The 14,310-nt window shown below is 43.8% G+C and overlaps 1 protein-coding gene across 5 annotated transcripts in view; it reads right to left on the bottom strand.

The window, feature by feature from the left end:
* MAP7 (microtubule associated protein 7) overlaps nucleotides 1–12,191 on the bottom strand; it is a gene marked incomplete at both ends in the record, with an annotated part of 119,366 nt that extends 107,175 nt beyond the window's left edge. For 4 of the 5 annotated variants that reach the window (XM_082047913.1, XM_082047914.1, XM_082047912.1 and 1 more), the window contains one exon: nucleotides 12,146–12,191. In XM_082047913.1, coding sequence (XP_081904039.1) covers nucleotides 12,146–12,191 — 46 coding nt within the window. The remainder of the gene's footprint in view (nucleotides 1–12,145) is intronic. The other variant, XM_082047916.1, reaches the window with a different exon arrangement.
* Between the last annotated feature and the right edge of the window lie 2,119 nt (nucleotides 12,192–14,310).

Here is a 14,310-nt window from a genome sequence, read left to right as displayed (position 1 = left end):
TAACAGAAACCATTCTTTAGCTCAGCAATTTGCCTTCTGTGGTTTATACAAGCTACTACTTTGTCCTGTAAGAAAAACAGCTCCATTCCTCAAATCCCATACACTTAGTACCTACCACAAATACTACATGACAGTACATAGCAACAAAAAGAGGACAGTAGTTAGTACCATGAGTACTTTTCACATATGCCTAAGACTTGCCAACAGAACAAAAGTAACAGAAAACAACACTCATATGTTAACTTAGTTAACTATCAGTCCACTCCCTTTCACTGTTTTAAGTCACTAAGGATTCCTGTCCCTTTTAAACATTCTGTTCAATCAATCCCCTTTAATTGCTAAACTACTTAAATAGGCATTTTTACACATATAAGAACTATTTAATACACAAAAAAACCACCAGACTGGAGATGCTTTCAAGCTTACACGTATGATAACTGTTTCAGCATGTCCATTTTCCTATTATATGAGGAGGCATGGAGAACAACCACAGGATTGAAAATGCCTTCCTTGGTCCCTGCAGGATCCCCTGCACCCATAAGAGTGACTTGCTCTGAATACAAAACATAGCAATGACTAAGTTCGATACTTCAGGGACTTGTGAAGATGGATTTGGGCTATAACACATAGGCAACTGAGGCGTTGGTGCATTTCTTCCTGATGACTTGCTAATGCAGAGGGAAGAAAAAGAAATTCCTGAGGTATTCCTAGCAGGAAAGCTTTGCTATTTCAGCCTTGTCTCAGCTATGTGGGAGCTTCTATATAAAAACTGGGATGAAAGCAACATTCCCTTGAGGGAATGAAGTAGTGGATAATTTTAGTAGCAAGGCTGTTAAATTATTTTAAAAAGATCACCATTTGCTTACACAGCCTCTATTAGTCTTTTTCCCCCTCTAACCATTAGTCATACGGTGTACCAATAAAATCACAGTTGAGCTCTAACTGATGCAGTGAGACTCTCTCAAGAGATGGAATGAGTGCAACTGTGTATCTTGAGGGCACTGGATAATTTTGGGGTTTTCCTTTCTACAACACTTTCAAACTCATCAGTTAAACCACTACACTTAAACACAGCCACTTCCACCCACTGTATGCTACAGGTATAATTACCTGCGCAATACATTACCTGATACGCAACAGTCTTAAGCAACAGCTAGAACAAAGGCTCTTAGGATAATTATATTGTGATCTGGGAAATGTAAATATTTATAACAATGTGCTAATTGATGTTTCTGCTTTAACATCAGGTATTAAAGTTTGATATATCTACCTATGAAATGAAAAGCAGGCTGAAGCCAGTCACCATGATAGGTACGTGCAGTCTGCTATGGGTAACCTGATAATTTTCAATGGCTGAACTCTGGATTTGCTATCTTCTTTCATTCAAAGGGCTGTTTCAGTCCCTGTAAACTATCCAAACACTACAGGAAGCTCATTACTGTGATTTAGAGTATAATGAGTTGCTCATGATAAGTTCATGTTCTGCAGCCACTGCCTTGTGAAACACACTGCCAGGCTGAACTTACTAAAGTGAATCTTTTTGCTCTTTCACAGGGGGGAGGGAAGACAAAAGACAGCATGCAACACAAGTTAGCTAACTAACAGAAACGAAAAACCTTGTGAAGACAAGACAATTTGTATCTTTCACAAGAGCTGGCAGGCTGTGATAACTGGGACTGGGTATGTTTTCAAGAAAGAAAGCACTTGATATATCACTAACTGCAAACCATCTTGTATCATTTGGCACGTCTGATGACATTACAGAAAATCAAGTCAACTGAATGCATGGTCATATACTATTGCAGAAGGGGCAAAAGAAATTAACAGACAAAATGCCTATGAAAAGCCCTGCAAACAGAAACACTTGTAAGACATTACTGAATCACAATATGGAGATTTTTTCCTCCCACTGTGTAAGACACCCATTGTATGTTCATCAAGCTACATTTTATAGGAATTCCATGTCTTTCTCCTGCTATTTGCTTAGAATAAGAGCAGTTAGAATACTGGTTTAAAAGTGCTATACCTAAGGAGCAAGCAACCAAGAAGTCAGGGTTTGATGGGGGAGCCTTCCCTCTGACCTCTCCCCTAAAAAAACACACCAAAAAGAAAAAAGAGGCACCCAACCCTTCAACACTTCCAGGTCTAATAAGCCCTCAGCCTTAACACACACAAACATGTACTGTCTGCCATTATTGTGAAATCCAGGTATGATCATCCATTGATTAGACAACCAGTTAATCTCCTGCCTTCAAGCTCCTCTTCCTTTCCACTGCCAGATAGAGGGATTAAAAAAAAGTTCCAGGAACTGATGCATCAAGCCAGTTTCAAAAGCCAGGGCAGCCTGCTCACTGCTGCTTTCCTTCTGACACTTAAGCTCTCTGAAGCCTGATGTAAGTTACAACCTTGAGCCTCAGTTTCCCCAGTTATAAGATGAAATAAAATGTTCAGAAAAAAAAAAATCTTCTGAAAGAAATCATGGATTCCTATAAAATACTTTTCTCTTTTAAAATACTTTATATGACATTACTGTTATGAGAGCTACCCAGCAACTATTCAACTATTGAAACAAAGAGAAGTTTGGATTGTGAAAACCGCAAGCCGAACACAGAAGTCACACACATGCTCTAGCACTTTAAAAGCATTAGCCACAATCCTTTCCTCATCAGTTCTTCAGTTTTATGCAAAACTGCTAACAGCAGAAGATAATTTCCTTGTGGACTACCCACCCAAAAAAACAACCCCCAAAAAAACACCACAACACACAAACCACAAAAAAAACCACCCACAAAAACCCAACGACCGAACACCCCAACCACCAAAAAAAGTCACAAACTTGAGACATACCTGGGTGTGACAAGTGCACTCAACCCCTTTACCAGATCAGCAGTGGTTTGGTACAGGCTCCAGAGGAGGCAAAGGCCTGAGCAGTAGTCAGGCCACGAACTCTTCCTACTCACCCACAAAGGTGCAGAGTGGTACAGTGGGCACCAACACCTATGAGCTTGGAACACCAATCACACAAGAGATGTATGAATAGTGGGTGACTTTTCCAAGACTCGCTTATCAGGGAACAAAGAAAATTGTGGGTAGGGTACAGAGAGTCTCACGCACACCTTTCCTGCCACATATGATTTGACTATGACTTCATTCCATAAATATGACAGCCTAAGTGAGTCTTGGAGCTCTCCCTGCTCAGCAGTGCGGCTGCATGGCCATGATCTCCCCTTGAGCTAGGACACCTCTCAAGGTTGCTCCTCCGGACAGAGAGACTCTCTCCTTTTACCAACAGCAGATCTTTAGCAAGTGACTGGTATTGTGTATAACCCCATAGCACAGTGTCTTTGAGTTTGCCTTGGTAACTCTTGATTGCATGCTGAACTGATACTAATGAAACATAACTCAAGGGGTGAGTTTTCCCTGCCCTTTGCATCTCAGGTCTCCACGTGAAACATTCTGACTCAAAGCTAACTCAATTTTCCTCTGTATATTTCCTCCATGCAGTAATTAATACAGTGAACCTCACCATCAAACTTGTTGAACCTTGTCAAACCACTGTTAACTTTGTTAAATTCCATCAAGTTCATTGAACTGTGTCAAATTATTATTTTACCACAATAAAACGTATCGCCGCTTCTCTCTTTCGAGTGAGGTGTATTCCACTCATCTGCAACAATGGGTCACAGTATTCGTAAAGCAAAATAAACACTGTTATACGTCTTCTGGATGCTGTTCTAAGGCCTTTTAACATAAAAGGAAAGCTTCCTCTCAACTTAAGTGTGTTTTATATCAAGAATTAGATTAAGTCAATATATTATTTTAACATATGATCCTTTCCAGATTGCCAATATTTCATTAAGTTATTTCTGATTTTCTTAGTACTGAGAGGTTCAGGTCAAGGTAGGTATCTTTCTTATATTGCAGCATTAAGAAAGGATATGACATTTTGCATTTAGAGACATTTTCCCAGCATGAAACAATAACATTCCATTGGGAACTGGGTTCCATATGTTTCTTGGGAAGAAAGATCAGGAAAATCAAGGTATAGTTAAAAGCTCCCATCCTGTTCTGTGAAAACAGTACACCAAAAAATTTCAGTGTAGCTACCCATCAAAGCACACAATCATAGTTTGTACAGAATTTTCAACATTAATCATCTATGTCAAGAGCTTTTTTCTTTTAAGAACTCATTTAAAAATGCATAATATAGACAGCACTACACCATAGAATATCTCAAGTTGCAAGGGACCAATAAGCATCAAGTCCAGCTCCCTACTCCTCACAGAATAATACTGGAATATATGGATACTAACTGAACTCGAAGCCAAATCTCTTAGTAATTCCCTTCAGGAGACTCATCTCTTTGCATTTACTTTCCATTTCCCTAGGCTTTCAATCAGGCCAAAAGAACCAAGAAAGCAGGCAGGGCCTTTTTTTCCTTCATGAGAGAGAAAAGCTATTTACTCAGCATCAAAGGACTGGAATCTAGGACAGAGCAAAATAGCCTTTAAAAGGCAGGCAGGACTTTTCTTCCTCCCTAGAAGAAAAAAAAAAAAAAAAAAAAGGCGTGAAGTTGGAAATAGCCACTTACACCCACAAAAAATACTTGCTTCCATAAAGCCAACCATGATCTGAAAACTCACGCACACCTGATTTTTTTCCACTGCTGGTCTTATATTCTCTCCTGCTTCCACCTCTTATTAACAAAAAAGGACAAAATAACCTCACCTTTACAGAGGTTTCTAAGTCTTCAAAGACACCCCTACAGCCTCACTTTTATATACATGATAATAAAGGACTGGCAGGTTATTTTTACAGCAGTACATTAATTTTTTTAAGCAACTTCAGTATTCAGTTTATAAACACATGATATAAGAATCATTTCTTCTTTCCACCTTCTCGAAAGGAAAAAAGGCCCCTTGAATTAATCAGTAAGATTGAATATAAAATGCTAGAGAATAGGAAGGGAAACTTTCATCTTTTTGACTTATGAGAATCTTGCTGTCAAGAGTATAGATGCATTCTGAATAGCTTTAAATAAGCAATTAGTCAGCTCACTTCTAAAAGTCAAGGCCATAAAACCATGGTAGTTTCTTGAACTTATTCTTCATTCATCCATCAAATTGAGTGTTTCAATTCAAGAAAGAACAGAACTGTGCAGTCTTTCTAAGCAAACATCCACTTAAATATGTGCTGGGGAAACAGGGGAGCAACAGTGGATTATTAAGGTTCTTCAGAAAGCCAACTTCAAAAGGTAGGTTCAGCTCTTTTCTCTCCTGAAATCTGAACAAACATCTTTATTCTGGTTTCATATCTCAGTATCTCCCTTTCCAATATATTGAATTCAGAATTATTATCCCTATCTCCCTAAGAGACAATGAATTTCAAATAAGCTAGGTGTGGAAACAAAACACAGACCTCAGGTCTTCATTTTCCTATCAGCCATCCTGACTACACTGGGGCCTTTAGTTTGCCCATCTGCTTTTGGGTCCCATCATATATGTGCTGTAAAGAGTGCATATTCTAGACAACACTTTGACCTCTTCTGAGTTTCAGCTGTCCCTGACATGCGCAGTATCACACGCTGGTCCAACAGATGTTAAGAGCTCCTCAGAAGCGATTAGACAGAAGGTAAGCTTTAACTATTTTGCCTTCTGTCAATTAAAACCGAACTTGTTTGCATTCCCACACACAGGAAAATCAAGGAGAAGGCTGGAAGCCCTGCCCTGTTCTGACTCAGACTCACTCATCAGAGTAAAAGCCACGTGAACATGGAGGTAAGAGTCTCATCATCTACAAACACTTTGAACACATACACACCAATCAAACAATCAAATACAAGATGTACGTTAACAAGTCTTGTTACTTGTTTTAAATTAAATAGATTTGCATACTATGACTAATAAAAATTGCATAATATGTACCGTGATGAATAAAAACATTAGATCATTCTTAGCCAACTTTTTTTATTTATATATAACAATGATATTTGATCAGGTCCTCTAGAACATGCCATGCACTTCATCCAATGCCCAGTTAAAAAAGGAAAGGTAGTGAGAAATGGGTACTTCACAGGGCAGAAGGAAACAGAGGAATTCAGCTGAAGGGTGCTAATTACCCTACTAATTAACAGCCTAGGCAGTCTTGTCACTGTTTCTGCCTGTAAAAAGAGCTTATTTTTGAAATACCTAGTTTGTATACATGTTGAGAGAACGAAGCACTTGTAATGCTCTCAAAATTAAGAGCACTTACATACATACTAAGCTTTTTGGTAGATTTGACTGTACTTCAGAGGAAAGGCACTAAGCTTTTCATAGAAACATGAACATACTCCAAAGAAAAGGCAATATGCCAAGACCAAATTAAAATTTCCTCTGTTGTACTGACAGTATCCAACGAATGTAACCCTGTGAAATACTTTGTGCTGTGTTCATTATCAGTGCTCTCCTGACATCTTACTTCCCAATGCATTTCTTAGAAGGTGACCAAGAAGTCTGGACTTTTGGATCCCATTAACTTTGAGGAAGAACACTTTATAGTATCAAACACACACGTAAGAAATACTTTGAGACATCAGTGCTTGATTTCTTCCCTCCATATACTAGTCTGTCGTGGTTTAACTCCACCCAGCAACTAAGCACCACACAACCAGTCACTCGCTCTTCCCCCAGTGGGGTGGGGGAGAGAATCAGAAAAGTAAAAGTGAGAAAACTCATGGGCAGTTTGATAGGTAAAGCAAAATCCATGCACACAAGCAAGCAAAACAAGGGATTCATTCACTACTTCCCATGGGCAGGCAGGTGTTCAGCCATCTCTGGGCAAGCTGGGCTCCCTCACATGTAACAGTTACTTGGGAAGACAAACACCATCACTCCAAACATCACCCATTCCTTTTCCTTCCCCCCAAATATATGCTGAGCATGACATAGGATATGGAATATCCCTTTGGCCAGTTTGGGCCAGCTGTCCTTGCTGTGCCCTCTCCCAGCTTCTTGTGTGTCCCCAGCCATCTTGTTGAAGAGTTCTTGACCTGGTATAAACATTGCTTGGCAACAACCAAAAAAATCAGTTTATTATCAACTTTCTTTTAACACTAAATCCAAACCACAGCACTATACCAGTTTCTAGGAAGAAAATTAACTCTATCCCAGGACAAGTCTCACAGTCACTATCATTCTGGAACCTAAATCATGCCATCACTTACATCTCTGAAGAATCTCAAAGTCAACAGCAGTCAGGGTTGTTAATGCCATCTATCTGAATAGTGTGGCAACCTATCCCCCATATGTCATCTTCACAGACAATTTAGGGTCATTTTCCTTGAACTCTGACAAATCTCCTAGGATACATACTTTCAAGACCACTTCTACTTATTTTAATTAAAGTGAAGACTGATTTTAATGAAAGCAAATATGCCATGACTCCAGAATGAATACTGAGGAACAGTCACAGAATTAAATCTGAAGCAGTTTAACAAATGCACCATCTTCTCCTAGTATTTTTCACCTTAAACATATATATATATACCTGTAGCCTATCCTGCCACAGTTCCTAGCAGGCCACTGTATCTAACCAAAGTCACATACAGGGGGTATCCTTCCAGGGGGAAAGGTGATTGTACAAAGGCAGTTACCACAACATTAGCATCACCCTGTGGCTTGTACCGTGGGTCCAGACTTAGGTACATTTTTTCAAGTGGAAAAGAAGATACATTGTTGCAAAACTGCACACTGTTTACATAATTGAGGCAATTATTGCAGTGATCATATTTAATACCACAAATAATTTTCAGCTGTATTAAACTTGTTTATCTATGATAGTAACAAACCAGCCATAATACAAATAAAATGGTAACCATCTCAGGTTATTGTAAATGTACAATTTTTACAGTCTGAAATAGCACATACGAAAGAACATACATTTTCAATATTGAGCCCAAGTAAAAAGACAATACATACTATTTCAGCTAGATTAATAGAAGCTCTTTTCCTGCAGAGGAAGCAGCACATGAACCAGCAGCATTTAACAGGCCTGATTTTTCATGAACTCAGGAAGTGTTTTTGTTGCAGTGTTTGGTTTGGGGTTTTCTGTTTGTATTTATTTTTATGGGATTTAATTGTTGTTAGTTTTGTTTTTGCTGGATTTTTTTTCCTTCCCACCTTTTTTTTTTTCTTCTTTTAAACACTACCAGTGCTGGAAGTAGGTGGGTAGAGAAAAACAGCCTGACTCACATTACACAATATGCATATAAAATGGCTTGTTCCAATTTTTACAATGTGTAATCCTTGTAAAAACATTACTTGACCAATGAAAGACACCAAGAGACAGCAATTTAGCAGCTTCCTAAAGCTGGGGGATGGCTTCTGTAAGGGTTTCAACACTCTCATTCACACTTTTAAATTTAAATTTAGTTGTAGCATTTTCATTCTACAAGCTACTGATAAATCAGTGTCTCTGCCTTCAGAGCTAAAGTACCAACTCAGGAAATTGACAATGTAGAAGCAATTAGGTATCTGTAAGGTTTGGTAGGAAGGTTCGAAGTTTTAACAGGTTTTAATGAGAGAGGGGTGGCAATAGAAGAATTACAGACCCTCAATTTAATTTATATATTAAAAGATAGGAAATACTCTCAATAGGGCTAACGTTTGAATAATTACGGATGGAAACGACAATACCCTAACAACATACAGACTTCCAACACTTTCAGCCGTTTGTGAGCACACACCATTCACGGCAGCGGAACCCGCCGCTTCCCGCCACCGTTACCTCATGACGCCCCGCTCCCCGACAGCCAAGGTTGAAGTAGCAGCGCGGAGCAGCTGCCGGGGCGCCGGTACCTCCCGGCCCGTTCCCGGCACCGGTGGCCGCGCTCAGGCCGCGCGGCGACGGCGGCGCCCGCTGGTGAACCGAGTGCGCGGCACCTCCCCCGTCCCGCTCCCGTCCTCCCCATCAAAACCACCTCAGCACCGCCGGGAAGGAGCCGTGGCGAACCGGGCAGCGCTTCCAGCTGCCGCCTGCGGTGTTCCTTCCGTACCCCGTGTTTTTCCCTAAAGCGCATCTATTTGCTAAAAAAAAAAACAAAAAAACAAAAAAACAAAAAATCGATAACGCAATAGGCTAAAACTTGATTTATTCTCAGATGGAGAAAATACCAGGATAAACAAAGTGATAGCTGAAAAGTCTCACTAGCTGCTACAGGGAGAACATCTCAGTGTTCAACAGGCCAACTAGCACTGACATCAAAGTTCAGGCTTGCTTTGCTGCAAAAAGAACCAGAATAATACTAAACTCACTTAAAAGAAAAAGCTATTTAGAAGAGTATGGAAACAAAAAAATCATTACTTTATAGTTTTCTTGCACCGACCCCAGCACGTTGCTCTCTCTGGTCTCCCAGCACCCGAGCAAGTTGTTACCCGTACACAGAGCGGGCCGAGGTGGCTCAGAGCGCACACCGAGGAGGCTCCCGGGCAGACGCATGCCCGTGTTTGTGGGTGGGTAGCCATCAAACAAGGTGCCTTAGAAGCTTCTCTGCTTGGTATTCCCCACAAGAGGGCGCCTCATCTCGGGAATCACTGAAAAGCTTTTGAGCACTGTGAGATGATCAGATAGTTATGATTTAAAATATTAACTGGCATAAGTTAGAGTACCCCCTTAGCACTGTACTCAGTTTGCCATCTGTGCATTTATGAATGGTAGAGTAAAAAAACCCCCTCACCCGGGTAATTAAAGGCATTTACCTGAAGAGAGCTATTTAAGTGCAGCAGCCCACCTGCCTAACAATAAACACCTGTACAAGGATCTCACAGTGCTGTTAAAGCTTTACCCAGCATCAGCTCTCAAAGTCCATATATCTAGCCACAGGAGGGAAAAAAAGATACCAAACACACACCACAACACCAACAGAGCTATTTAGCTATCTGTTTTGTTTTTTTAAACAGCAGCAATAAGTCAACCAGTAGGTAATTTCACCAAACCAGGATGGGAGGTTGACTTTCCTGAGGAGCCGGATCCAGACACATTCGTTGGGCTTGCAGAGCAGCCTGCAGCCAAAGCCATCCACACGGCCCTTGCTGGGCACATGCATCTGCTCACTCACGGACAGATCAGACAGCTGCAGAGCAGCTCCCTGACATGCTACGAGGGTGTTCCTGTTTGTGAACAGCCTGGAAAGCAGCCCCTGTGATAACTCAGAGACCTGAAAGAACCTCAACAGAAAACAAACAGCTTTGCAGAAGTTGTTTAACTGGGGCATTTCACACATGAGGAAGTTTCGAATGAACTTTGACAGCACAAACCGTTTTAAACTCAAAATACTCAACAATTCATGTCAGGAGATCTACCTCCTGTCTACAAATATGTCCTAATGAGTAAAAGTTCAACACAATCAGATGAAATGAAACAAGGCAAACTCAGAATACATCTTTGGCAAGTAAGTCCTTTTAAAACTACTACGTATGTAAAATACATGTCATCTTGCAGCTCATCTCCAGTTTCTCAGTGATTAAAAATACCAATAATGTAGTTTATGCAAAAAAAAATAATAAAAAAAATGGCACATCAACAAGGTAAGAGAGAGAACTTGACAAGAGTTTGTGAAATGTGACAACCAGTTATTCCTGTGGACAGTGAAGTCAACGCGGCTGCAAACTCTAAAACATGTAGGATAACAAACACACATCCTTTCTGCAGCTGAAATTCAGAGTGATGGCTGGGAGTGATTTGTAAAAATGATTTCTGAGCAAAAATACTATGCTTCTAACTTTAATAAAAAGGACAACATTTGGATTGGTCTGCCCACAGTTGTTGCTTGTGACTGCATGCCCACATTATATAAAATATGTATTAAAAATATTATACTGTGGAAACACAGTTAATCACCCAACAGCCATATGGCCTATTCATATGTTGTTTTGATGAAAAACCTCACTCTGTGGTTTAGAGATAAACTTGGATGCCTGTTAGAGAAATGAAGGACTGGCAAAGGGTAAGTGGAATTGTACTGTAGAAAGAAGAAAAAAAAAAAAAAAAAGGGGAAAAAGAGAAGATCAAAAACTAGTCAGACCTCATAGTCCAGAAAGCAGCACTCCCAGTGAACATACCAGAAAGGCAACCCCTCCACCGCCTGCAAAAGCAAACGGCATCTGTGCCTACAACAGTGATACAGCGGTCGATCTGCTTGCGTAAGCCAAAAATCTCCTCCCTACACCCTCCTCGCCCTTAGGACAAAATAAAAGGGTTTCAAAATGCACTTGCAGTGTACATCCCTCCCTAGAGGAGATATAAAGTCACCTCCCTGCCTTTCCCATAGTGATGGGCTTAGAGAAGCCCATCGCTTACACGCTTCTAAGGCAAAGCCAAAACCCCGGGCTCCCGCACACTGCCCTCCTGCGGGGCGCAGGCCCGGGCCTCGCTTCGAGAGCCGCCTCCGTCACCAGGTACCTGAACCCCACCGAGACATCCCTTCTCCCTGGCCGGGGCTCACGTCGGCCCCGTTAGCTGGATGCTGCAGGCACTCGCCCCGACTGCAACTCTCTGCGACCTTAAGTCCCGCTGCCCCCCACGCCTCGGGCTCCCGCACCGCGGCCCGGCGGCCGCCTCCGCTGGCCCCTTCGCTGCCAGCCAGCCCGGGCCTCCCCCGCGGGGCTCCGCACCCCCGCGTTATCTCCGTCGCGGTGAAGGCGCCGCGCAGCGCACCGAGCCCCGAACGCTGCGGAGATCAGAACAACAAACGGTGCCCCGAGCAGGACAGCGCACACTCGCCGACGCCCCTCCGCGGGGCCGAGGAGTCTCGCCGTGATTGCGGGGCGCGGGCCGGACGCGCCGCCCCCACGGACACGGCACGGCTCTGCCCGCCGCCCGGGCCGGGCCGCAGCGTCCCTGCAGCCGGCTCCGGGCCAGGTCTGCAGGCGGCGGTTCGCGATGGGAGACCCCCGTGGGGAGGAAGGAAAACATCACAGCCCGGCGCACGGCAGGCACGGGCAGCCGCGGGGCGGCCCCGCACCTGTTGCGGGAAGAGGCCGCCGCCGGGCCCCGCTGCGCTCCCTCCCCTCACGGCCGCCCACAGCCGGCCGGATGCGCAGGGCGACCTGCAGCCACCGAACCGCACCGCTCTCCCGCCGCAGCCCAAGCGCCGGCACCAACTCACCTGCGGGGCGCCGGCACCCGCCGCTCCTGCCCGCGGCCTCCGCCATGTCTCCTCTGAGCCGAGCGGCTGCTCCGCCCCGCGGATCCGCGGCTCCGGGCAGGTGAGAGCGCCACGTCCCCCCCTCCCCCTCCTCCCCCGCCGGCAGCAGCGGGATCTGCCTGGGAGCAGGTGAGGGCGGGACCAGCGCTCACATCGCCCGTGGGCGTGGTAGGAGCCGCCCCCCACAGGAGGGAGCCCCCACCGCCCCCGCGGCGGTTTTAAAGCCGCAGGGAGGGAGCGGGCGGTGGGTAACCTGCTTGCACAGCTGGCTCCCTCGGCAAGCCATGGCCCCAGGTGTTTTTGGTGGGTTTTTTCGACCCTCAGAGTTGCTCCCGCCGCATCTGCACAGCTCATTAGGTACCGGCAGGGAGAGAAACAACAGTTTTTGGGGATGATTAAATTCCCCGCCAGTGTTCCAACAGCAGGTGGGAGGTGCGGCGGCCACCTAATAAGCTCTGGCAGCTGTGCTGCATCCTTTGGGAAAGAACGGTAGCACGTCGTTTTTAGGGCATATGTTTTGAAACGGCCAGCTGCCTGCAAAGCCTTGCTTCCAAAAAATGGCTCTGTCAAAGTATCACTCCTTTCTGTAAAGATGCATGGTCTCGCTACCTTTCCCATGAATTTGCCTAAACTTACCCTAAGCTACTTTCTGGAGACCATAGGAGTATTTCTCTCTTAAAAGTGTTCTAGATCTAGATTAAAACATAATTTCATTTTGCATCTGCTTGCAGATAGTACCAGTCATCAAAACTACAGCTAAAACAGGGTGAATGAATTGGTAACTTGTCGTACGCACCTGTGTCACGCCTGTAGGCAAGCAGATGGAGAGGTGCAGCTCCCTTGGGCTGGTGTATTGGACAAAGCAAACTTCCACTCCTATGCAGAACATCCTCCTTTCGCAAACAGTTACATTCAGGGCACGAGACCTTTTTCCAGGGTAAGGGGGGGACAAATGCTTTGTTGCACCAGGAGCCATCTATGCTCTAAAACAGAAGGAGCTGGGCCTTGGGTGATAAACATGCCCTCTGTTTTGTGGGTAGGAGAGTGTGTGCACACTACAAGAACAGCCTAGGCTCTATGCTGAAAGGTGCAAGACACTCCAAAAGCAGCACTGCGCTGGTCAAGCTTTCACTCTGTGTTCTGCCTGGCTTAACAGAGGTGGAAAGGTGTCTCTCGGTCAGGCTGAGCTCTGGATTACAACAGCACTAGTCAAGGACCAAGAAACTACCCAAATTCGAAGGAAATGGAACCTTCTATAGCCAAAAGGTTGCCCTTGGTAAAATCCTACACTAAAACATAACATGTCCTTACAACATAATCTCAAATCCTTCACTTGGGGTGCAGCATATTCAGGGAGCCAGGCTGAATCCAAGGCTGACCTGTAGGATTCACTGTCTCAAAATGTTTCTTCACATTCTGTCCAAGGATATAAAAAGTAATGCGTTTGGCACCATCTATACAAAGTAGTTTGAAGTAGGGATATTACATAAGCTTTTTGTGCACAGATGGATAAGCTGTGCTGTCGAGGCCACATTCGGACCAGTTCATGCTCTCCAAAGTAGCACAAGTGTACACGGCCCAGCGTGGGCACACATCAGACTATATCTCGTCTTACAGCAGGGAACACAGAACTGATTGCCGAGCAGCCCTGCAGAAGCCACCTTGGTTCTGGTGAGGCTAGCCATGAACTACAGGAATTAATTCCCAGCTGGTTCCAGGTTCAGTCTCATGGAGACATTAAAATGATTCCTCAGTCACACTCCCTTCTGTTACACATAGCTGGAATTGCTGAGCACCCTGAGTCACAGCTAATAGAGAACACACTGCATGCTTTCAAAGCATCAACACACAAAGAAAGCAACGCAATTACATTCTGGTCTATTCACGCTGCATGAAATCTGAGGTTTTCAAACTGTAGTCATGGACTGATACAGGATCATGTTTCACACAAAAATCATTATCCTAGGGTCATTTTTTCAGGGGTAGAGATTTTTAGTTGCTTCAGGTTTCACAAGTCAAACTCCACTACTGTTTTTTCCAGTGCTTAAAACTACCTTAAAATTGTACTGGTTTGTGCTGTAATAGCTACTGTTCAACAATTTCTGCTGCTATGTTTCTCCTGAAAT

Source organism: Streptopelia decaocto (assembly GCF_964273445.1).
Source record: "Streptopelia decaocto genome assembly, chromosome: 3".
Classification (NCBI taxonomy): domain Eukaryota; kingdom Metazoa; phylum Chordata; class Aves; order Columbiformes; family Columbidae; genus Streptopelia; species Streptopelia decaocto.
Note: the sequence above shows the minus strand (reverse complement) of the source record. Positions and strands in the feature narration are given on the sequence as shown.